General features: G+C 29.9%; 1 protein-coding gene across 6 annotated transcripts in view; it reads right to left on the bottom strand.

Moving 5' to 3' along the window:
* The window catches only part of LOC129958150 (leucine-rich PPR motif-containing protein, mitochondrial-like), a 123,933-nt gene that overhangs the window by 36,866 nt on the left and 61,532 nt on the right, over positions 1 to 25,535 (bottom strand). For all 6 annotated transcript variants that reach the window (XM_056070376.1, XM_056070377.1, XM_056070379.1 and 3 more), the window contains exons 14-23: positions 24,509 to 24,596; positions 20,026 to 20,123; positions 19,582 to 19,633; positions 14,118 to 14,197; positions 10,750 to 10,821; positions 10,080 to 10,130; positions 6,899 to 6,946; positions 6,373 to 6,435; positions 3,110 to 3,249; positions 2,795 to 2,880 (exon numbers count right to left, since the gene is read on the bottom strand). In XM_056070376.1, the coding sequence (XP_055926351.1) occupies positions 2,795 to 2,880; positions 3,110 to 3,249; positions 6,373 to 6,435; positions 6,899 to 6,946; positions 10,080 to 10,130; positions 10,750 to 10,821; positions 14,118 to 14,197; positions 19,582 to 19,633; positions 20,026 to 20,123; positions 24,509 to 24,596 (778 nt within the window). The remainder of the gene's footprint in view (positions 1 to 2,794; positions 2,881 to 3,109; positions 3,250 to 6,372; positions 6,436 to 6,898; positions 6,947 to 10,079; positions 10,131 to 10,749; positions 10,822 to 14,117; positions 14,198 to 19,581; positions 19,634 to 20,025; positions 20,124 to 24,508; positions 24,597 to 25,535) is intronic.

Below are 25,535 nucleotides of genomic sequence, written 5' to 3'. Positions count from 1 at the left end.
ATATATGTATGTGTGTGTTGGCAAAATTCTGAATGCTGAGCACTCAACATACTAAAGCTGAAGAAGGTAGTTTTGAAGAGGGAGTCTTGTTCACTGAGAAAATGGTGATGAGATGGCAGCAGTTATAAGTGCAATTTTTTAAAACTCTTAGTAATACTAATTGATCACAATAAATAATGCCCAAATAAAAATAGGTATATTGCACTGACTGGTTATTAAATATCCCTAGACAAAATCTTTAGAAATCAAACCCACACATATTTTCCATGAACCCAGAAAAAATTCTTAGAAATATTCAAGATTGCAGTTTTTAACCCATTCATTGCTAGACACTGCTTTCCAGTTCAAAAAGATTTCATAAGAAATACTGAACTGATGATATTGATTTATAGAGTATCTTGCTGAAATGTACTATTTTATCCTACTAAAAAGTCTATAATTTAGACAAATTTCAATATTAAAAATGTTTAGATATTTTCAAATGTCAGTTTTTTCTTTGTAAATAGTAAAAATTTCTTAAATTAACTTTAATGTCACATTAGGTTATATTTGATACTTCACTTCTCTGAATTAAAAAAAAATTAAATATTAATTTCCTTACACAAATTATACATATGACACTTATAACTACAAAACATTGATGCATGTGCCTTTTAGCTTTGCTGCAAAAAGAGAACATTCAAAATAAATTTCATAAATAATAACCTTCTAATATTTACTGTGCAAAAAAAGAATATTTGTGTACTAATCGGCAAATTTTCGCTAGGGAGGGGAGGGAAGTCAATCATCTAACTCTCCGACACGCCACGAAGGCACACGGATTTAAACCATAAAACTGAATGACCGGACCGCCGCAACAGCAACATTGGCGGGAACTGTGGTTGAGTCCTAAGGGCCGTCACCGGCCACGGTACAACCCTCCCCGAAGGAAGTACGTCCAGTCATCAATGGGAGGAGTCAGATCCCCCACATATTAGTGTACCCTCCAGGGTGACGAGATCCAACCACCATGCCGGAAGCCTCTCATCCTCATTTCTAGGTGCCCCCGGGGGTTAGGGAGGGGAGGGAAGGAGGGTTAAGAATACAGGGCAAGAAACATAGAAATTGCTATAGAACTCGCACTGAAAGTCATTCAGACCAGCAGGTCACAACACGCAAAGACTGTTATTTACTGAAATGATGTATAAGAGAATTGCTTTGAAATTAAACAAAGTTCTTAGAGCAAACTACTAGAATATTTTCAAAGATGAAATTAAAAGAAAGGCAGTTCAAATAACAGAAAATTCAATCATATAACAGCTTTTCTACAGTAGGAAAAAAAAATAACATGAATAACACACTGAAATAATATTAAATGCTAAACAAACTGCATTCGGCATGTAGTAGTGCACATACAAGGAATTTCAGCCATAAATCTCATTCATAGCAAGAAAATGTAGAGTAGGAAAGAATTTTATCGATATATCCCGCTCTATTTGATGCTCGTCTTTATTGACCAGCGACTGCAGAAGGCACCCTTGTTTGCAATTTTTTGAGTGGTGCAACAATTATGTGACTTCAATGTACACTAGAAAACAGTGTTTCAGCATATGTGTTTAGTTTAATTATATTTCATTTTGTAGCAATTTTAGAGAATTCCTTCCAAAAACACATGCTGCAGATGAGCAGCTTTAATTATTACCTCCCACAATAGGGTTATTCAGTTTATTTAATCAATCAAGATGGAATTTTTAATACACAAAATGTTTATGGCAAGGAAATACTCCTTCTACCACTACATAATTATCGTGTCAGTTTGCTTAGCACGGCTACCAATAAGGGAGGTGCGCGCGCGCGCACACACACATACACAGCGAAAAAGGACAAAGCGATCTTATCTTGTCCTGTACTCACTAGATCATTTGGAGACACTTGAAACATTTCGTACAGAAGACATTAATGAATTCATAAACTACCCATTTCTGAATTGATTTTTGTGACCAAGATTAATAAAATACAATATGTTTTCAAAAGAGCCATTCCATTGCCAATTTTCACTGCATAAAAAAGTCACGGACATTATTTTAAGCATTCCCTTTACATATCTCTGTGAAGAAAATAATGTTTTGTATGCATTTTTTATTAGTTTTCTTCCTTCTAGGAAATGATTAATGTTTTATTTTCCTCTTCTTTGCCACTATTAGATACTGCTAACTGAAGTTCTAAACAGTATCTTTAGTGTAACATTATAAATCTTTTGATGTTTCACGAGTTCATGGACTCCCTGTATAATTTAATTACCTTGCATACACTTACTTTAAAAACTTTATTCTTAAAAATATTGTTAATTAATGCAGTTTTACTGAAAGGAGTCTTTAAAGATTTTAATTATTCCTTCTTTAGTGATAAGAATTTTTCATATAGAATAACATTTAACTACAGAATTATATTTAATATTGTTTTTTATAATTCAGTATTATATGTTAAAAATTTACTGGATTGATGAAAACCTTAGTACTGAAGTTAAAGAATATTACATTTTTGATAAGTATAACCTTTATTAAGAGCAATCTAATCACCAATAAACTAAAAGTTTATCTTTAATTTAACAAATTTAAGTTTTCACTAGAAAAAAAAAAGGCAATGCTTTGGATGTAAATGAATAATTAATACCTCTAAAAGCTTGAAAAATTGAATTATTTGTCAGAAAATTAATTTGAAAAATGATATAAACTTAACACTTAATACAACAAAGATTCAATGGATAAAATATTTTAGAAAAATAATTTTAATATAGATATGAAAATCAGCTTACCATCAAGTTTTGAATATTTGATCAGCAAAGTAGCATAATCTATGACTTTTAGAGAATCTATGTTAAACGTGGGACAATCATTTTTCCTTTAAAAGAATAATAAAATTATTTAAAGAATTCACAAATTGAGTAGAATGTTCTATCAACAACTATTAAAAAAGTTTATAACATATCATTTCTATAAATATAACAATATAGAAATAAATAATGAAAACAATTTCTCTATCATCTAAAAATTATACACATGCAATTGATTTTAATAATAATAATTAATTTATTTCAAATTTTTAATTAAATTACCAAGAACATGCTTACAAAACTTTGAAATATTTTTCTGCCTTTTCTAGATCATTGTTTTGACAATAGAAACTCAGCAATTGTGCAAGTACAGTTGGAGGATATTGGGCTCCTTGTTTATCTAATTCTTCTGTTAGCTGGTTTATTCTCGTAATATTCTACAGAAAAATAATTTAAGTATTAAAACATATTTCTAATCAATCACAAAATCAATTGATCAGTTATAATGTGATTCAGGCTGCTGAAAGATAAAAAGCTATAAACAACCAAATAAAAATTCTATAAAATTTTAATCAATGATTCGAGTACATTAACACACACACAAAAAAAATGAGACTTTGAGAGGGCAAGAGGGAAATTATTTGTTCCATCTTTTTCCAGATTTTTTATAAAATTGCTTCTACTCATTTTGCGACAAATTTTTTTAATGACATTCGCATGTTTCTAATATTAAAAAAAAATACAGCATCACTGGAAATCGATTAGAATGGTTTAGAAATAAATTTAAATTCGTGCTTTTTCTGATGTTGAAACTTTCTTTCATATAGGGAAAGAAAAGGGTTTTCTTGAAAAATGTTAGATGCAAAAGAAATCTAAGCTTGAAAGAATCTATTAAAGACACGTTCAGTAATCAAAAATGCCATTTCCTTATCAATTATTGCAGTTGAAAAGGTCAGATATAAATGTTCATACACAACTAAGTTGTGTTGGTCGGTAGAGAGCTTTAGTTATTTTAAATGTTAATACTAATTTAGATAAATTTATATAACTTAGTTTACATAGATTTTAAATAAGTTACTCTTAACTAGTATGATGATGATTGATGTGCCTTGTACTTTAAGCCACACCACATCATTCAAAAAGCTGTTCAATTTTATTAAAATAGAATCAGTCTTTTTCTAATAGGTGCTTACAATTCATAAGAACAGAAAGAATGGCATACATCTTGTTACAGCAAAGCCTGCTTTGCTACTCTCCTCCGATTTAAACATAATGTTGGCAAGCATGCAATTGAGAGAGATCTTATTAAAAACTATATGAATGAAATACATATCTCAACATTTACGTCTTAAATCTGTTGGCTGTTTTTCTTATCAGAAAGTCTTTTTAGCATTTTGTCCTCAAAGAATCCAGTATTAATTTTTCTGATATCGGTATTCGAACCTTTATTTAAAAAAATCGAAGAAATGCCAGTGACCATCTTTTTCATATCCTGTCCTTAAAAGGCAAAAAGAGAACAATCTATAAAGAAGTAAGTGAAAAACGGTAGGATGATTTTGGTCAATGATTAAAAAAAAAAAAAAAAACATCTCTGACTGACAAGTAAGATCTCTGTTGTATTCAGCAACAAATTTATATGATTTGGATTTTGTTGTTAGTAATATGCCCTTTCCAACAGACATCTCCAAAAATTCTTAGGAAGTTTCCCATTCCCTAAAGTATGAAGCATAATCCTGTCTTCACACTGCCGAATTTTTTCATAAATAATACACATTAGATAAAAAGAAGATCAAAATCCATGCAGGTTACAATTACTCACAGTTATTAACAAAGTTGCAAATTCTTCTTGCATTTCATCAATCAATAAGTCAAAAATTTTCCAATTTACTGATGGATAATTCAGATATATAAAATCTCTCTCAAATGCAATTTTTTCATAGAACACGAAATTTTCGTAAAATATCTTCAGTTGCGAAATGACTTATTAAAGTTATTGTTTCATCTCTATTGAGTCTCCTAGTTATTTTTTTTTTCTTTCATTACATTACTGACTTTTCATTTGCTTTTTTTTTTTTTTTTTTTTTTTGAAGGATTCATTGAATGTTTATCAAGGAGATAAACACTATACAAATTCTAATCAGCCAGACTCTTAAATATAACACCTTGAATGTATGGGACAATACTAAATACAAATACATCCTCATATTTACTTTATGAATAATAACTACATCCCAAAGAAAATTTCAGTTCTACAGCTAAGAATTCTGATGATACAATGAATGGTAAACTAATATTATTTCCAACTGCTGGGCCTGTTGAAGATATCTTACGTGACAATCCTGCTTGTTGTGCTCCTTGTATTTTTCCTTCAAATTACATAGAGAGAAAAGATTGGAGATTGATAACTTTCCCAATCAACACCTCTTTTCTCTTGGTGAAATTCTCAAGACAAAACCAATAGTCCAGTAGAATTGCTATGAAAAGTGGTAAAACGTAGAAAAATTACATAGCAGAATTTTATTGGTTCAAGTGTTGAGTTGGCTATCCAAACGAAGTTTCTAAGTTTGCATAGGAATACGTTACCGGATTAAAGGTAAAATTACAAATTCGGAGCATCGGTTTTCTCCATTTGAATAAAAGGCTCTTAATCTAAGAGAGAAAAATTAAAATGATATAGGTTGATTAAATAGCCTATACAATGAATTACTGGATGTTTAGATAGCTTAAATAAACCAGGGAAAAGTTTAAATTTGGATATATATTTTTTTTTTGAATTTGAGTGAAAGTTTTTAAATTCCATTTAAAGAAATGTGAGATAAGAGGAAATAACTAACAAAAACATTAGATGGATACCTGCAATATTTTTCAAAAAATGACTACAAGTACTTTTCTATCTTTCCAAATTCAGTGAGAAAAAAATTATATTCAAAATAGTTCTACGATTTAAGATGGTATAATAAAGTTGATTGTCATAAAAATGTGATGAAATAGAATTTGAAAAAGAAAAAAATCTTACACAGTGGCGACAATTTTTCAAAATCATTAAACAGTAGTGTCCTCTAGCGTAACGGTCATCGAAAAATGTGATTAGACTGAATGTTGATTTTGTATTTAATTTCCATTTCTTTTTTCAGAAAATTGACTATTATAATTGTCATAAAATCACAGAGTAACCTTTTTAGAATAGGGTTTTTCCCCCCCTTTGGTCTGCGAATCGAAGATGGATGCACCTTTCGTGCCTTTTTCTACGACTTTTCAAGGACCTGACAAAAAAAAATCAAGTACTTCTCTAGAATCCCGAGTACAGCAAAATAAAAGTGAAGGAATTTTCATTCATCGTAAGAACCCTTTAGGATACAGACACTAAGTATTACAAAATGAGCAAGTAATGAAAATTGCAAATACTCCACAGAATGCCAAATATATAATGCTACAACTTTAAAATTAATTTTAAACTACATTAATATTTCTAACAAAAGCTACAGGGCCATCAGCAATTAAAAAAGGCAATTACGTCTAAATAACACATATTCAACAAAAATAGTAATTCTAAACATTACCCTTTCTTTCAGGTGAGAAGAGAGACACTCCAAAAGGTATCGCTGAGCAGATAAACCCTTTTCCTTCATAAAGAATAAAATATCAATACAGTGAAAATAAAAATAAATAAAATATATAAGCAGTTGTTAGTTATCAATACTATACAATCGCTCAGGAAAGCTGTACAGCAAAATGCCTATTTAAACATAAGCAAAACTGAATTAAAAAGCAAATAAATCTAAAATAAATATACAATTCTGAATTTAGTGCTATAAAGTTGACTTCAAAAATCATTAACGAAATTTATATTATATATATCAAAGACATTATCTTCCAATGGAAAAATTTAAAAACATCCCATTCGTTTTGATAGCCTTTAAATAGAAACGTCTAGTTCTTCTGTCATGAGCCATGCAATTTTAAATAAACAAATCAATTTACTTATATGTCAACAGAATTCCCTTATTGCATATTACTTTTCTGGGGGGGGGGGGAGAGTAAAATACAACTTAAAAATCTGATAAATAAAACCAAATAGAACATTACTTTTAATAATTTCAGTTCTTCCTTTTCTTCTGTTATTGAGCTTGATATCTGCAGAAAAAAATAAATAAATTTCAGGAAAAATTTATTGGAAAAATATCATACATGATTTGCAAGTGCTAAAACAGAAACAGAAATAACATATCAATAATATTACAGCACTATATTAATTGACATTGTTTAATTTTAAATCCTAACAATAACAATAATTAATAATAATATTAATTAACAATAATCAAATCAAATTTTGGTGTTTTTGTTCAATTTTTCGATATTAATTTCTGAAATAATAATCAAACACAAATGATTTATATACCATCTGAAAGAGCAAACAATTCTCTTTTAGATGACCTTTGTTTAATTACTGCAATTTATGTCCTGGCACGTGAAAATTCGTATTTGAGATTTCAAACGAGAGGGCTGTGTTTTAAACCTGCTCCTTAGATAATCACCTTCGTGACTGTGTACCAGCTCTGCAATATCGGAGATAACGGAACAACATCATCAACCTACGAGATAACTACACTTCATCAATAGATAGGATTGCTGGGAAGCAGCTGCAATATTTCTTTGATTCCTAATCTGACTAGTTCTTTTCAGAATACTAGCAGAAGGGCAGACCCCGACTCTTGATGCCAATTTGGCGTTAAAGGCGAGCAACCCCCGTTTGGATATGGTTGATGAATCAATGGAAAATAAAATTACAAATTTAGTGAAGAAGCGAATAAATACCAGACAGATGTTCTAATATGCTATAAAATGCTGATGTACATTCCGTTTATAGATGAGGGAGTTCCAGGATTCAGAGAGGAAGCTATTTGTAGTTATCAAAGACTTAACACTTTCTGAAAGTAAGTGACATGTTATTGTAGATAATGTAAAAGTGAAATTCGAGCAAGAAAAAGCGAGAGAGATAGTGATGTAACACATATTGAGAGAGGTAGAAAAATTAACATAAATGACAAACAGGCAAAATAACGGTGAAACATCAAATTTTGAAATCGAGTATGTGAATGAACTAGTTAGTGGGAGCAAGGATAAAAGCAAGTATGAAATCAGCCAAGTACGAAAAAGTTACCAAAATGCAACCCCTTAAGGAAAAGAATTTCAGAATACGGATGATAATCAAAATGACCACAAATCAGTAAAAGTTGAACACTATAAGAAAACATGTGAGTTTTCTCCTTCAAAGGCAAAACGCTGTAGTAAATTAACAGGTCAAGTAACCTCTAAGAAATTAGATTCAGAAGTTCCATGAGCAGAGAATTTGTCTTCCTAAAAATTAGCGACGAAGATCCGTTTCCATCCGAGCCCCTCCCTCAACTACTATACCGCTAAATATGTTTAAGTCTACAGAAGATTCTGCATTAATCTTAACAGTATTTATTGTCAATCAGCAAATGAAGTATAGAGCTAGGACGCGAGTTAATTCATAAAAATTAATGCTGACGATTTATTTAGATGACAGGGGCTCAAGCGATTCAGACGAGAATACTTTTTGATCGCTTGAAGAGGTGAAAAACCTATTAAAGTGGTCATTAAAGAAATATTCACCAATGTTGACTTTGAAGAGATTAAAGTTGATTCAGAGTCAAAAAAATTAATCAGCTGAGGAAATATATAATGAAAGATCCTATCCCCAGCTTCCCCATTCACATATTTACGACTGAGAATGTCCAATAAATTGAAGTTGAAAATTCTTTTTTACATAATTGATCAAGTAGAAAAATATATTACTCAAGTAATTAACGCATGTTTTAATAACTAGATATTGAAATCATGGTAGATAAAGAAATGGAACAAATGAAAAGTCGCTTTTCACTCATTAAAAGTCATAAAAGAAACTTTAAATTCCCTTGGAAGCGCTGTGGAAATAGTAAAATCCCCCTAGACTATTACTGACCTTTTCTTTCCTTGACTCTACACTTGCTTTGAACAGAATAATTTAATGTGAAAAAGTTGATTCGAAAAAAAAAAAAAAAGTAATATAAAAAAAGATGCAACGTTTTAAAAGTTATTCATAGTTTTTATTAAAGAAAATTCTTACATTTAGGGTATGATATTCAATGTCAGTCTTTTAACAAAAATCAATATGCTGGCGTAACTTATTTGATTCGGTGCAGGCGGCAAAGCACGTTTATTGCTTTTATAGGCGTGTTTCAAGTGCAAAGGAGGACATTTGTGGTGAAATGCACAGATGTGGCTGCAATGCATTAAGAGGGTAAGAAGGAATTCTGAAATGCTTAGACTCTCCTTAATAATTATTATGACTGGACACTGATTACTCAAATTGCTTTTGGCAGAAACTCTGATCAGTCATGTATTCAACAGGCATTGAGTAATGAATTTTTCCATGCAATCAAATCCCTGAATATGATGCACCCATATTTGGCAATTATAAATAATATTCATTTTTTATGTAGATAAATATTTACCTGATATCTCATAGCTGAATATGCTCAATGATTTTCTTATTGACAAAGTACACCATACTGTTTATTTCCTATCAATACATTTCTTTTTCTTCTTCTTCTTTTTTTTTTTTTTACTTAAGCAAGGGTATGGAGAAGAATATTTTTTTACAAACATATAAATAAATTATGCCTGCTTTCCGTAATGCAGGATGTCTAATAAAAAGTACAATAAAATTGGTTTATTTTCCCTGAATATGAGAAATGATTCATTATCTGAATAATTTACTGATAATAATTGGGGAGGGGGGGACCCATAAGCATTGCCTTTGTGGGAAGAAAGGAAAATTAAAAATAAAAGGAAACAAAGCAGTTTAGGTAGGTAAAGGGCGGAACGAGGGGGTAGACTGAAAAAAAAAAAGACTGATACAATTAGGTAACGCCACTATAGATTAAAAACGCTATTATTCCTTCCTTCATTAAAAAGATATTTTGGCATGGGGAATAAGCGTTTTCTTTTTCAGATTCAAGCCATTCAATGTTGGATCTCCTCATTGCTTTTCTCCTTTCTTTGATACAAAATAAAAAATTTTATATTCAAAACAAGAATTAAATTCTTTGGAACGTAACTAAATTACTTATTCCCAAAAGATAAAAAATAAACTTTATTCAACCTATTACAAGGAAATACAGCAGTTTGTAAGATTGAAAAAAAAAATTTTAATTGCAACCTAAGCAATATACAAACGAATAAAAGCAAAAAATTCATTTACCTTTTTTTCACTGGGATGATTTCTAAAATATTTTAGCCTTCTGAGATATTTCTATAAATACAGGAGAAAAAGTAATTTAAATTTTTAGATATGTAATACAATTAATAAATTTAAAGAATATTGAAGTTAAAGTAAAGGCCAGTATTTCCAAATAAACTAATTTATAAAGTTTATATTGCAGAAAGTGTTATATTTCAGCAAAAACATAGATGCTACTTCCATGGAAGTCAGAAATGAAACAGACATAACCAACACTTACAGCAAATATTTATTCACGCCAATGGTAGTAGTTTAGGAGTTTCGATAAGCGAAGAGATTAAATTTATATCTCCGATTGAGATAGCATGATGAATTTTTATTTCAACAGAAAGTTAAGATTCAAGATATGAATGAATTAGAAATTAATGATTGAATTATTGTCTTTATTTTAATAAAAACTTATGACGCGTACATACGTACGCACGCACGAACATACACACACACACACACACACACAGAGAGAGAGAGAGAGAGAGAGAGAGTAGTTGGAACTAAAGCAAATTCCAAAAAGCAAAATTCCGATTATTTTTGCAAAAAATTTAATTCTCATATAAATGCCAAATCTTGATGTTACAAACTTCAGTGCGAAAAATTTAACACATTCCAATTAAAATAACTAAGAAATACCAACCAATGAATCTGGATTATTTCTTCTTAAAACAGTAGAACAAATGTCAAGACTTTTCTTGCTTAACTGAATTTGCTGAAAAACAAAGATATATTAATTTAAATATGTTAACATACATACAGCTCTCTCTTTTTTTAAAAAAAAATACAAGTCAAATAAAAAATATTACCATCACATTAAAAGGATAAATTAAATGACTTCCAAAAATCTTTTGAATTTAATTTGGATTTATTTTAAGGATAAAAAATCCCTCTTTATATTAATATAACAAGAGACATCAGAAAGAAAAATTATTGAAATAAATTACCTTTCTAAAATTTTATGATTCTAAACAGCAGCTCGTCATTTCAAAACATTTTCTTTTTCTAATATTCCACAAAGGTTTAACCACTCAAGAGAATTTTCCAATCTGTTCCATATTTAGCATATTCATACAGTTATTAAATATTTCATATTTATCAAAATGAGATTTTTCAGAAAATACTGTTAATAAATTATGATTTTTTTTTTAAAAAAACATTTTTTTTTTCAGATACCTGTATTTTCTAACTTACCATTTGAAATTACAATAAAGCACAAAACATCACGGCTATATAAATTTATTTGACTGTTTTGCACTACAGATTTTCTGATATACAAATTTTCAAGAAAATTACCCACTAAAATTTAAATTCCAATGAATATATGTTAGTATACAGAAGGAAAAGTGAAGAAAACATTTGTAACATCCTATCAATTTTTTCAACAGCACAGTACTTTCAATGAAAGAAACATGAACAAACACTATACATAAACAACAACAAATTATTGAGGTTGCAGCCTTAAAAAATCAATTTATTTGTGGAAGAAAACTAGAACCGCTAAAAGATTTTCACCAAATGCAGTGATGGTGGTTTTGACATGAACAGAAAAAAATGAAGCTGTACACTGGCAAACAATAAAAAACCAGTGGTTGCTGAACATTTACATATCAAAGACTTTGTGACCCATTTTCAAATAACTGGATATTTTGTGCTGAAACTCTCTTTTTATGAAGGAACATATTTTTTAAACATTCACAATTAACTGCAAATATTGTATTTCAAATTTTATATTTGCTTTATGTTTTTGTGTATAAAATACCACTGGAGAATTTAATTTCACCCATTTTGCTGCTGAATCCCATTGATATTTTTCATTACATCATCTTTGAGAATGTGAATCATTTGCAATTCATTGGCAAGTCTTCAAAATTTCTGATACATTTACATTCATAACTTCATCAGATGAGAAAATCATAACACAGAAATTTGTTTCATAACAAGAGTATAAAAATAATTATAGACAAAAAGAATAGATAAATGGACACACAAAGAAAATATTATGTGATGCTCCATTTGGGAAGTTGCTGATTCCTATACTTTAAATAAAAAATCAATAACCTATTCTGTAAGAGTAATTTATGTTGATAATTATTTTTAAAAATCATGTATATGAAGATTAAACTTAAGCATCGCTTTACGTTTTCTAATAAATAAATAAAAATTTTAAAAAATAAATGTTGTTTTGAATCTGTTAGCAAATAAAACTTATAGATTACGCTATACATTCAAAACAGAAAAAAAAAACCCTTTTATTTCAAGAGCTTAAATATACAGTGGGTAAAAAAAGTTTTTGTGCGCAGCTATGACTGTTAATGAAAGCTTAAATTTTGACACAAAATATTTTTTATGAAAATGAAAATTGGTTTAACGAAATTTCATATATTATTTATGAATATTATAAAAAAACTATGGAGAAAATTAAATACGTTTGCGTATTAAAAGAAACAAAAAATGCCACTAATAAGGAACAAAAAAAAGTTTCCGTACGGTATTTACATAGCACATGAAAGATCTTTTGCATGCAGATCAGTTTGCATTTAATGATCGGTAGGCCTTCCTTTGGCCTGTATCACTTCTCTTAAACGTCGTAACACAACCCCGCAAGGTTTTTTTTTTTTTTTTTACTTCTTTTTTCCCCTGGAGAAAAACTGCTCCAAATGTCTTGAATGGCCGTTTTGAGTTCAACCTTGTTCTTTGTGTCAGGTTTTTTTAGTTCACGATTGATTTCTTTCTATAAATGTCCTATAGGGTTTAAATTGGGAAACTGGGGAGGGCTATGAAGCAGTTGTTTAACATTATAGAGGAATCACTCTTGACAAAACTTGGAGGTGTGCTTAGGATCGTTGTCCTGTTGAAAAGTAAAGTCAGTTCCAAGGAACAGTTTTCCTGCACTGGTTAAAAGTTTATTTTTAAATGTCAAGATATATGTACTTATCCATATTTCCTTCACACCAGCAGCGCTCACAAACCCCCATACTATGTTCCCGTCATCACCGTGCTTCACAGTTCCACATAAATTCATAATTAACAAATGCTGCTTTGATTTCCCACAGACCATAACTCGACCATCTGACCCATGGATATTAAATTTTGATTCATCACTAAAGACGCCCGATTCCCAAAAAGATAGAGGCTTGCTTACATACTTATTTCCAAACTCGAGACACCTTTTTCTATTGCAGAGACTTATAACAGGCTTCTTACGGGCCGGACGTCCATTATAATCTTTTTATTTTTGGTGACATTTCTCAACATTTGAGGTGTGACTTTAATGTTGTAATCAAATATTAAATCAGTTGCAAGTTAAGGTGCACTAATCTGTGGGATTATCTTGCACCTTAAACATGAGCTTTTTAGATGCGAACATATTCTTGATGAATAATATTCCAAATCAGTTCAAATGGTCACCAATGTCGTGTTATTTAGCTTATAATATAACTTAACTGATAATAAGAAAGGCAGAAGAACGCCTTTTTTTTTTCTCATTGCAATTTTCTAACACAATCATATTCATTTTCATTACTGCACTACCTTCAATCCGTCGTCAACGAAACAATTAAAAGTGGACTATTGATTTATCATTGCCATTTGTCTACTAAGAGTACTCTGATATGCTATATATTGGAGCAACGCTTCATATTGATTTTAAGGTCTCAATTTAAAAATATGAAATTTCAACACTATCAAAAATTTAACTGATAAAAAAGGAAAATGTCAATAATATTGTGCATTTTATTTTAAAATATAACTAAGAATACACCTTTAAAAACCAAATTCACATTAAAAACATGCAGACAGTTTTGCCATAAATTTATTATTGAAACATGATAGAATTAATTGATATTTTTCGAAAGATTTAATGATAAGAAATTATCCATCTTACAAACTAAACCCTTTACATAGATTAGGAAAAACAATTAACTTCAAAAGCATTAATATCAGCAAATTAATAAAATATGTGAAAATATAAAATAAAATCCCTTAATGAAATATTAAAGCTACTCTTACCTCATCAGGAATCCTAAGTAAAGCTTCAAATAATGAACGATCTTTCTGAATCAAAGATGCAAGATTCACACCTGCTGCAACTGAAAAAAAAAAAGGGGGGGGGGATTTAAATAATCTGCAGTAGGATACATTTATATAATCTTCATAAATATGGACAATTTAAACAGATTTTAGGATGAGATTTTACTCATGCTCAGCAGTTTGTTTCCTTAGGAGGTAACCTTGTGACAGAAAAGAAAGACAAATTAAAAGTTGCATTAGCTTAGATGTCCCAAGCCTACAACACTAGCTTTTTAAAAATAAATAAATGTAAAAATAACTTACTTATAAAGCAGAAATAGAAAACCTTTTAATTAATATTTATTTCTTTTTCATAATATAAATACTATATATACATAAATACAACAACATCTACGTTGTTTAGATTGCATATATTTTCTTCATTCCTCTAATACTTTTCATAGAATGTGAAATATGAGCAATGCAATTTTACTGTGAATATAATTTACCAATGATGCAATCCTAATGTTCGGCAATAGTTTATGGTAACTTATTATTCTTTGCGCATGTTCGTACAGTAGGAGTAACTTAGAGAGGTGTTTTTCTTTTTATTAAAATAAATCCAATCAAAACAAACTTGACTTCGCGTTACGTCAATTTCAAGCACTATTATGCACGAATGTTAAATAGAAAAATTTAATTAGGCAAAACAGTTGTCAAAACTCGAAAGAATTTTTAAATAATTATTCAATCAAAAATAGTAGTTTTCCACATAACTACTGTATTAAGAATGCACATAAGTAATACAAATAATAACAAAGAAAAGGATAACAACTATATAAGATTATCATTAGGATAGTTTTAAATAAATTATCTTGTCCACAGAATATGATATTAAAAAATAGATAGAACCAAAATAATTGACTGTCAAAAATATGACAGAAAAATTTAAGAATTAAAACAAATTAATGAAATAAATAATTACAGAAATGTTAAATAAAACTTGTTTATAAACATATTACTGATACAATTTATGTATTAAGATTATCTAAAATGAATCTGAATATTATTTTTCTTATAATATAAATTTAAAAAGGCCTACTTTTGCACCAATTAAATAAATAATTTAAAAATTTAAACTAAATTCAAATTTATATATACAGGGTGTTGCCGAATTCGACCGACAAACTCAGAGGGGTGATAGTAGGCATCAAGAGGATAAAGAATCACCATACAACTTGGGGTCCCAAACGACTTTTAGGGGGTGAAAATTGCAAAAATATAAGGAGTCGGACATCTGTTAGAAACTGTAAAAAAATAATAAATAATAATAAATGGTGTTTCAAATATCAATTATTTTTTAAGTGAAAGCATATTTTAAAGGCTATTTTTCATGTAAGTAACATGCCGATTTGATGAACCAGAGGGTCGTAATTTATAGAAAACGAAAAAGTAGCTTGAAACCCTTATCTTCAAAAATATAAAAACTTTAAGAAAAATAAATGCTTGAAAATATAAGGAATTTTATACTCTTTAATTTGATATAAGTCTATAGTGTGAAAACTGAAGAGGTTTTAAAATATTCAAGAAAAATTTAAATGTTTGCCGGTAAAAACCGATGCAACATCGGCACCGATGTTTATAGAAGGTATTGCAAAATTCTACCGAAAAATTCTGAGGGGTGAAAGTATGCAAAAAAAAACGACAAGAATTTCCAAAGAAATTAATATAAAGCCGCAAACGATGGTGAAAATTTATTTGCTGAAATACAGATACAGCATGCATTTACAGCGCAGACATTTTAATATAAGAAAGGAGACGATGGGAAACTTTTATAAAAATTATTCAATGCTGCGGCCGCAAAGGTCATCACACAACCGATACCGATGTTTAAAGGACCGCCGGACGCGCTCAAACATACTAAGTGTGCTTGCGATTTCTCCAGCAGCGACGACGATCCGTGCTACGAGATCTTCCACTGTATCCAAAGGTGTCTGATAAACAAGGGATTTCATGTGGCCCAGAAGAAGAAATCCAAGGGATTGATGTCCGGGGAACGTGGAGGCCAATCAACAGGTCTGAGATAAAATCTGAGAATAAAATTCTTGCAGGAAAGAGTGCATCTTCATGTGTGGCACCACAATTCAGCTGCAACTGCTGTGCTTGTCGATGGGGTATCGGCAAAGTGCTGCAAAACTCGGTTTTCTGTTTCAGGTGTGCGCACACTGCGTTCTTACCCTGCATTTGGCCTCGTTATTTTCACGGATCCTGTCTCCAGCAACCGTCGATCAATATTTGCAAAGTTGCTGTGGTGTGGACAACGAATACTTGGATATTGCTCTTGGTATATTCTTTGTGCTAGGCGTCCATTACCATCCGCTCGGCCGTAAATTAAATGTATATCCACATATTCGTCATTCGTGAAATCTGACATATTGTTTACGAATGAAACTTATCGACTATCAATTCTTTACTGCTCTTTAATGAATATAAGCTGCTTTTATACTCATCGAACCATCAATTCTGCAATGATCGCTGCTTTTATAATCCTCGAACGCATTGAAAATTTACATACTAGAAAGCTTCTTCTTCTCGACAACCTTGTTCCAAATCCTCGCATTCATAGGGCCATTCTCTTCGCCAGGCTAATTGTCTCTTAGATGTCTGTTCTTGCGAGTTTCACAGAATAAACGTCTCTTGCGACCCTATGTTTTATAATAATTTTTCACCTCCTTAATGCCTACTATCACTTCTCTAAATTTACCTTTCGAATTTGGCAATACCCTCTTGTAAACATCGGTGCTGATGTTGCAACAATGTTTCCTGGCAAACATTTTAATTTTTCTTGAATGTCTTAAACCCTCCTCAGTTTTCACACTACATATCAAATTAAGGAGTATAAAATTCTTTATATTTTCAAGCTTTTATTTTTCTTAAAGTTTAAATGTTTGTGAAGAAAAGGCTTCTAAATTACTTTTTCGTTTTTAATAATTTACGACCCCCCCTGGTTCATCAAATTGGCATGTTACTTATATGAAAAATTGCCTTTAAGAATGTGCTTCCACTTTTAAAAAAATCATTATTGAAACACCATTCGTTGTTTTTTATATTAATTTTTTACAGTTTCCAACAGTTCTCTGACTTTCTATATTTTTGCGATTTTCACCCCATAAATGACGTTTGGGATCCCATGTTGTATGGCGATTCTTTATCCTCTTGATGCCTACCATCACCCCTCTGAGTTTGTCGGTCGAATTCAGCAACACCCTGTAAATTATTTAAGTGATATAAGTATCAAACATAACAAAACTTTAATACATAGCAATGAATAGAAAAAGTGCTATTTTTTTAATGAATATAAATATAAAATTAATAATATTTATGTGCAGCGATGGCAGAAGTTGGCTTGGAAAATTGTAAGGTATTAAACTACAAAAATTAATGGCTTTTTTTTTTTTTTTGCCACATAGTTATTTTATAATGTAGGTATTTTGTTGGGTCACAGACACCCAAATTCTTAGTAATAATTCTAATGGATGCCAAATTACTCTAGCCAAATTTATTCAGAATCTGTTTTCAACAGATGTCACCTCAAAGGATGTGAAATGATCCACAAATTCAGATTTTAAACTCGTAGCACATGATGCGAATGATGTTCAAAACATTATTAATGCAACTGACGTTCAAAACTTTAATAATTCTTTTACTCATTCAATTTCGCAATTTTATTCATATACTTACTCCCATGAATGTACAATGCAAATTAGTATTAACATATAATTCATAGAGTTCATGCTTTTTAAACTATAAACCTAAGAGATATGAAAGCAAGAAATTTTGGTTATCTGGTATTATGAATATTATATAGCTATTAGAATTCAGAAAGAATACATCTAGAAAAATACTTGCATCAGATAAAAGCCTTAATTATAAAACAGTAACATTAATTTGCAATATAAAGAACAAAAAATAACACCTAAGGATATTCAAAAACTTTCTAAATCTCCAAAGTATCATAATATTTCTCTTTAAATATCGTATCAACCACCACATATATGTAGATCAGACATGAATTTAATTCCATCCTCCAATCTTTATATTGTAATATCTTGATCAAGACTGATCACATAAGAAAATAGTGTAACAAGATAAATCTTTTATTTACAGCCTTATATATGTATAAAAAACAACTTGTTCTCAGCTAGGATAATATTATTTACAAAAATCAAATAACAGTTCAATCATGAAATAGTTCCTCGATCAAATCGAAAAATAAGTCGCCAAAAAAAAAAGTTAACAGACTGTTAGCTGTAAACGACAACTCCAAAGCCGCTCCAGAAATCCACAGATCTTTATCCCGTGGAAAATAACACAGAAACACAAATCAAGGCATCTAAAAAAATCAGGAACGTCTCACCACACCCACGTCTCTCCGAATTCCAATTCGAAGCCTTTCTCTCCTCTTCTCTGGGGGAAAAAAAATACCGCATTTTATTTCCATCCGTCTCCGGTTTCTGATTGGTGAACTAGAGTTCCCTATCATCCAATAGCCTTCAGCAACGCTTCCTCAATGGTCTCAACTTGATGGAGACAGTGTTTCTTAAGGATCCATCTTCATGGTCGACCGCCTCTTGAGCACATGTTAATTACAATCAATTTGCAGCACACCGACTGAAGAGCACATGGGTTTGACACTTAATTACAACACTTGCTGATGTTTGATCGTTTCTAGTTGATTTGAGGAGCCTCTTCATAAGGAAAAAAGCTTAGCATCTGGATGTTTTGGCGTTCCTCTTCCTTTAAGACATGATGGATCTATTTGAAACGACGGGCTACACACTTGTTTTCCTACACCTGGATATAGTAACAATTGGCTAGACACAATGACTCTCCTTGTGAAAAGGATCCACATCTGGAGGTCCGTATGCACTTAACTATGTTTGGGAAACGGGAGATATTACAACTGGTCTGAATGCCAATTAACACAGGAAAAAAGAGGGGAAACGTTATATGAATTCCATTCACTTTTTCCTGACTCTTTTAAATTAAAATGAAGTAAACTTTACGACATTACATATTGGTGTGAATTTGAGGTTTTTAATAAATTTGACAAGTAACTCCATTAAACAACTAATACTCAGGAAAATATTTGATTAAAGAAATTAATATGTAAGTAGAATATAGTGTCTTTTAACATGTCATACTATTAGACATACTACTGCATTTAATAGATGGCAATAAAATACCTAAACTGCAATTAGATTACAGGCATAGAAGAAAATAAAATTATATAAATTTTAAGACATTTAAGATAATTTTTACTTTCGACATAGCTGATTTCGATACATACAAATAAAATCTGTCAATATAAAATTTCTTAAAAGTTAATATCTTAAATTGTTTAGGCTACAAATAAAGAATTAAAAGAATGCAAAAAAATTGTTTTAATCAAAAAAAAAAATACCTTCAGGATCCTGAGCAGGTACTCCAACATTTTGCAGGAGATGGTTTAAAACCTATATATATATATAAAAAGGAGAGAAACATTTACTTTTCTTTTTCGTCTTTTCAAAGAAAAAGTTTCCAAATTACATATTTACATCAGTCATATAGCACATTTTTCAGAATATCAAAAATTTACTCATTAAAATTTCAATCAAAGCAATAGCATGCATTCAATTTTTAAAATGAGCTTTGAAATTCATATCATTCCTTCAAAAATTAACTTAAATAGCAACTGCCCATTTTAATGATACTGCAATTAAACAATTATAATCCATGGTTAGTAGATCATAGCTTATACAAAAATTCCACAGATAAATCATGAAGCACAGCATCCATAGGTTCTAAAACTTAGATATTTTAATTAAACAAATAGAAGGTAAAATGTTGAAAGGAAACACAATACCTTAAGACATGCTTTTGAATAATTCTTGATGTTTTTGCAAATGTTGAGATAATTTTCTAATGAGAAGCTTGGATGAACACTCACTGGGTATTTTTCAACTGCATGGTGAAAAAAGAATAACTTCAATTACATGGCGATTAATCATGAACTGTATTGATTATTTCCTTATCAGTATGTTTTCTCCTTTCCAATAAGAATGAAATAAAATTTTTATTTTAAAGTTTTAATAATAAATAATTTCACCAATGCATTATAGACATATTAATGTACGCCGCTCAAAATTTTAAAATGCAATAGCAAAATTTACAGAAGGTTAGCAACATAATATCGTAGAAGAGTTATAGAAATTACGAAAAATTAAAAATAAGTAGCTTAATTTAGAGAAAATCTCATAGTAGGTCGTAGGACAATGCAAAATTCCCCAGATATTAGGTGTATTTCAAACGACATACTAATTTAGCAAAATATGAGAGAAGCAGTGTTCGCATGATCTCCCCTTGACGGTGTTATTAATTTACAGTAGAAGCAATGTGAAATTGCAATTCATTCGGCTATAAGTATTCGTTTACCTCAACTGTGCCGCATGTGTTGTTGGGAAAACGCGATTCGTGTAGTGATAAAATTCGTCATAAAAGTTTTAATAACGCCAACAGAAATTCATTCGTGGATCGTAAATGTGTACGGTGATTCTTCAATATCCAGAACACAGAAATGGGCGACCAAGTTTAACGTGGTCGTAAAAACATTTAATTTATTAAGAAAGACATCCATGAGTGCAACCACATTGGATGTCACTGAGAAATGCACAATACAATGTTGGAAGGTCGGCGGACGAAGTTACATGGAACTGCTAATAGTATAAGGATATTAAAAGTATGCATTAGTTACATTTTGGATAAAGAATTGCAATGAAAAAACTTTAAACAAGAGAAGTGCCACACATGCTTTGCAAAAATGAATTCGTGAGTATTCCTTTTAAACAACACTTGGCACGTTAAGAAGAGCGATTCTGCATCGAAATGTAACAATGACGAAACATGGATGCACCGTTATACATCAGTGGGTAGAAGCAGTTTCTTCAGTTCCAAAGATGGTGCCATGGACGGAAAATATCATGATGTCGATTTTTTCGAATGCGATTGGAATTTTATTGACAGAATATCTTGAAAAAAGGATAAACAACAGCTAACGAATACAATGCTGACCTTCTGACGAAATGAATGCAAAATTTCAGAGGAACAGATGTGGTTTACAGGTTTATATGCACCTCCAATACCTGGCCAACGTTTTTCGTCTAGTCAAGGAGTGATTGTGGCTACAGATAAGTATTTTGCAATCATTCTGGAGTAACACGAAAAGACGATGTAATAGTACTAGAGCACCACTGGGTGAAACATATTAATATATACTTAGATAAAGCCCAATGTGTGTGTGTGGTCCCTTTTTTTGAATTTTTAATTAGAATTTTAATTATTAATTAAAAACTAACTTTTCCGCCAAAAAATCTTTCATTTTCCCCGCCGCCAAATGAGTAAGGCTTCAATTTTTTCCCCCAACAGTAATGAGGTTAGGGTTAAAATTTTTCGGCCGATTATTTCAAACGATTCTATTTATTTTCTTAATGTTTTATGCATTTAAAATTAAACATTGTTAATTAATCGATCTGTTCATGATGAATCTGAGAAAATTCTGTTGCCAAATTCTTGAGATATTACATAAATTAAGAAAGATATTCTTTAGTGCCCATAAAGTTTAAACGCTCAGTGACTCTGTTATCAGTAATCATATTATAAAAAAATGCTTTGTTTCAGTAAAAAATATTATATTAATTGCAGATTAATTCTTTCCACTTTAATTTAAAGCATAAATTCTACGGGAGCTAACAGAAAATTAGAGAAATACATATTACGTTATGACTGAAGGTCTTTATAATATTATGAGTGAATTATATGACTATCAAAATTTGAAGTTTTAAAATATTTTGATGAAGAATCTATTAAAGTAGGAATTGCGTAAAATATTTAATTATTAAAATTTAAACGAACATTAAGATTGGCGAACTGGTGGCTAGTATTAAATAAAATTATATTGAAAAATAAGAAATATGCGGAACAAATGGCCAATATCATACCACTATTTGGCCAACTTTCTGGATCCCCTTATAGCAAGCAAAAATTATGGATTTACAAGGATTTTGCATTAATTTAGTAAACTAAAAGAATAACACAAAATGTTAATTACCGACTAGGCAACTACTTAGGAATCGTCGGGCTTCATAGGAGCCGACTTTAGATAAATTTAAAAAAAAATGTAAAAAATACAAATTCTATGAATTATAAAATAGTGGGATAATATTAGCATTTAGTCAAGTATAAATGCTCGGGTTCCAATCTATTACATTGAAGTAATTCTGACAGTATTTATAAAGTGTATTGCATATTATTAAAGAACATTGTGTGAAAACGTGGATATCGTGAATCATAAAAAAAATCAATAAAAGCCTGTACATTTCACAAAATTACTAAAATTAAAAATTAATCTAAAATAAATCACTACAAACAATCTTTACTAAGACAATTTTTTTGATTGCATGCATCGTCTTTTGGAAGAACGATAGTTTAAAATGATTAAAGCAATGATATTAAGTTAAAAAAAATTTCCCAATAAATGTTTTTTCTCCCTTCCGTTACTAGACCAATACACTTAATGTTACAAATAATGTGGCATATATAAAATACTTCATCGGGTATTTTATAAAATTATTAACAATCTTTTGATCGATCTATAGATAACAAATTAACCTTTCAAATTCAAACACTAATAACATTTGATCTTTTCTTTCAAAAATTTCCACAAACAAATTTCCGAAAACCCATTCCCACATCTTTTCCACTGCTTAAATGTATAATAATATTCAATTAAATCTTGAACTAAATTTCCTACATAAAAGAACTGTTTCACCTGTTTTTCTGCCACAAAATTTCTTATATACATATAAATTAGCCTCCTTCCTATGTTTCTATAGCTGATGTATGCTCTCTCTTTATATATATATATTGTAAAAAATGTCCAATGCTACTTCACAGGCACAAGTCTCCTAATAAGGAAGACAGTTTTGCAAATAGATATATTGGATTCCAAGTCAACGATTCGCGATCTTGGCTTACCATTTGGCAACAAAACCGAACATACTAGAAATCGCAAGAATGTTGGCGTTAAATTCATTAGGACGCAAATCATGAGAATCTTACAAGAACCTTCTATGCCCAATCCCGGAAATTACGAAAAACCTTGAGACAGAATTGAAGTCGATCAGTATTGAGTTAATTGACGAGTTGTGTAATCAGTATTGAGTCAGTAAAGAGTCGGCAGGAAAGTAGCGAGCAATCAGTAGAGAATAGCAGATGTTCGAGAGGTAAGAATAGTTACGCGAAGATTTCTTTGAGCGGTTTCTTGTGTATACTTGGGTGTTTTGTTATTGGTATGTTCGTGTTGAATAATGTGTTATTAGTTAGTGAGCTTGTTGGGCTGTTTGCCGTACACCCATTACACCAGCCTTCTGAATTTCCCGGATTTTTGAATTTTTCATACGAATATATACAAAAAACCGGAATGCTCTTTTGAAAATTAATTATCAAGCTTGGTAATGTAGAGCACAAAATTTAAAGTTGATCAATCTACTTATTTTTTAGCCAAAGTTTATTAATATTTTTGTATTTTAAATAAAATATGTGCCATTACATTATTTTTATGAAAAATTCACAGAACTGAGTAATAACAATAAAAATTCAGATATACAATAATTACAAAATAATGATTATATAAAACTGCTTTTAAACAGAGTATATATTCAACGGTATAAGTATATCATTATGATATAAAAAAAACAGATAAGACACTGCAACTTAAAAAAAAAATGCTAATTTCATATGCGCGAATGTTGATATAAAATATAAAGGCCCAACAGTACAAATTGAATTCAAGTAAAGCAAAGCCAAATTACCTACCTATGAAAAAGGAAGGCAGACATATATTATTTTTACTAGTAAATTATACGACATGTCATATATATATTAATTTAGTTCTGTTAATTAAGATGCACCGTAAAGAGAGTTTTATATGGAAAAAAAGAAAACAGGAATATTTTTGAACAATGAAAATTTCTTAATGAATTTTAGATTTTGATTGCACAATATATTTGTTTCCTTTTGAAAACAGGCAAATTATTTTTATCGAAGATTTAAAGAAGTCTTTGCAATACACGTTATCAAATGAAATAGCACTTAATTATGATGAAAATGTATACATACGACACATTTTATTACTGATGTATATCAGTAATTTCAAGTTGTTAAATTTATTTTCAAGGTGAAAAAACTTGTTTTTTGATGCAAATATAAAACTAATTTAATTAAAAGTCATGAAAATGTACTAATGATACATTTGATAAAATATTTAAATAAGAAATTATGAAAAATCTTACTGAGATACAAAGCATTATCAAATTCGCCATGATAGCAATAAAACTGGAATAAGGGATCAATTGCTGCTGTAAATGAATGACCAGTTTCCTGAAATAAAATTATTTGTGAGAAGAGAATATCCTAAAATAGATTTTAAGGAAGAAACATTTTATTCTTTAACACATTTATAACACTCTCATTAAGAAAGAAATCATTAATGGCAAAAATAACTATTTATGATTTCTACCATTATCCAAAGTTCTTTATTAAATATTTAAGAAAAGAAAAAGATAAAACAGCTGAACTAAGCCTTTTCCTAGGTTCATTAGGCTGAGTGGGTGGGTGCAGTTAGGGGATTAAAAATGGTATTTGCCAAGTTAAAAAAAAAATTAAAAGATATAAATTCCATGAATAATAAAATATTACAACTATTGCATGTATGGAAACATATGTTCCCCCTGAGGCATTAAAATTATTATTACATAAATAATTAATTGCTTATTTATTATACATCTTTACATTAATTATTCATTTAACCTGTTAAATTTTATTTGAGAAACCCGGCAAAATAATATTTTTTAACATTATATTATTTTGAAATTAGTTATTTTCTTATAATTCATAACGATAATTAAATACTTTTATATGTAAAGAAAGGAATCATTGCACAATACTTAAGAAAATAATAATAATAAATTAATAATTTTATTATTTTAGCCAGTTTTTTCCATGATTTACATATTAACAAATAATTAAAAACATACGAATTTTCAAAAGTTACTGAAATAAAAAATTAAGCTAAAATAAAGCATTAAAATGTGAAACTAAATTAATCAGTTACTAAAAGAGGATCTCATAATATGTACTATTTTTGCCTAACACAGTGCCACTTGACAGAATTCAGGGAAACAGACACTGAAATCCAAAAAACAAAGGACTTCAAATGATTGTTGAAAATGTCAATTATTTTATAGTTTTTTGGTTCAAGAAATTCTTGAAGCAATTTACATGAAATTTTGATAAGTAAAAAATTTTACACAAGCTTCT

The sequence above is a fragment of the Argiope bruennichi genome, chromosome X1, assembly GCF_947563725.1.
Source record: "Argiope bruennichi chromosome X1, qqArgBrue1.1, whole genome shotgun sequence".
NCBI lineage: Eukaryota > Metazoa > Arthropoda > Arachnida > Araneae > Araneidae > Argiope > Argiope bruennichi.
The sequence above is the reverse complement of the archived record's forward strand: the minus strand, read 5'-3'. Positions and strand labels throughout refer to the sequence as shown.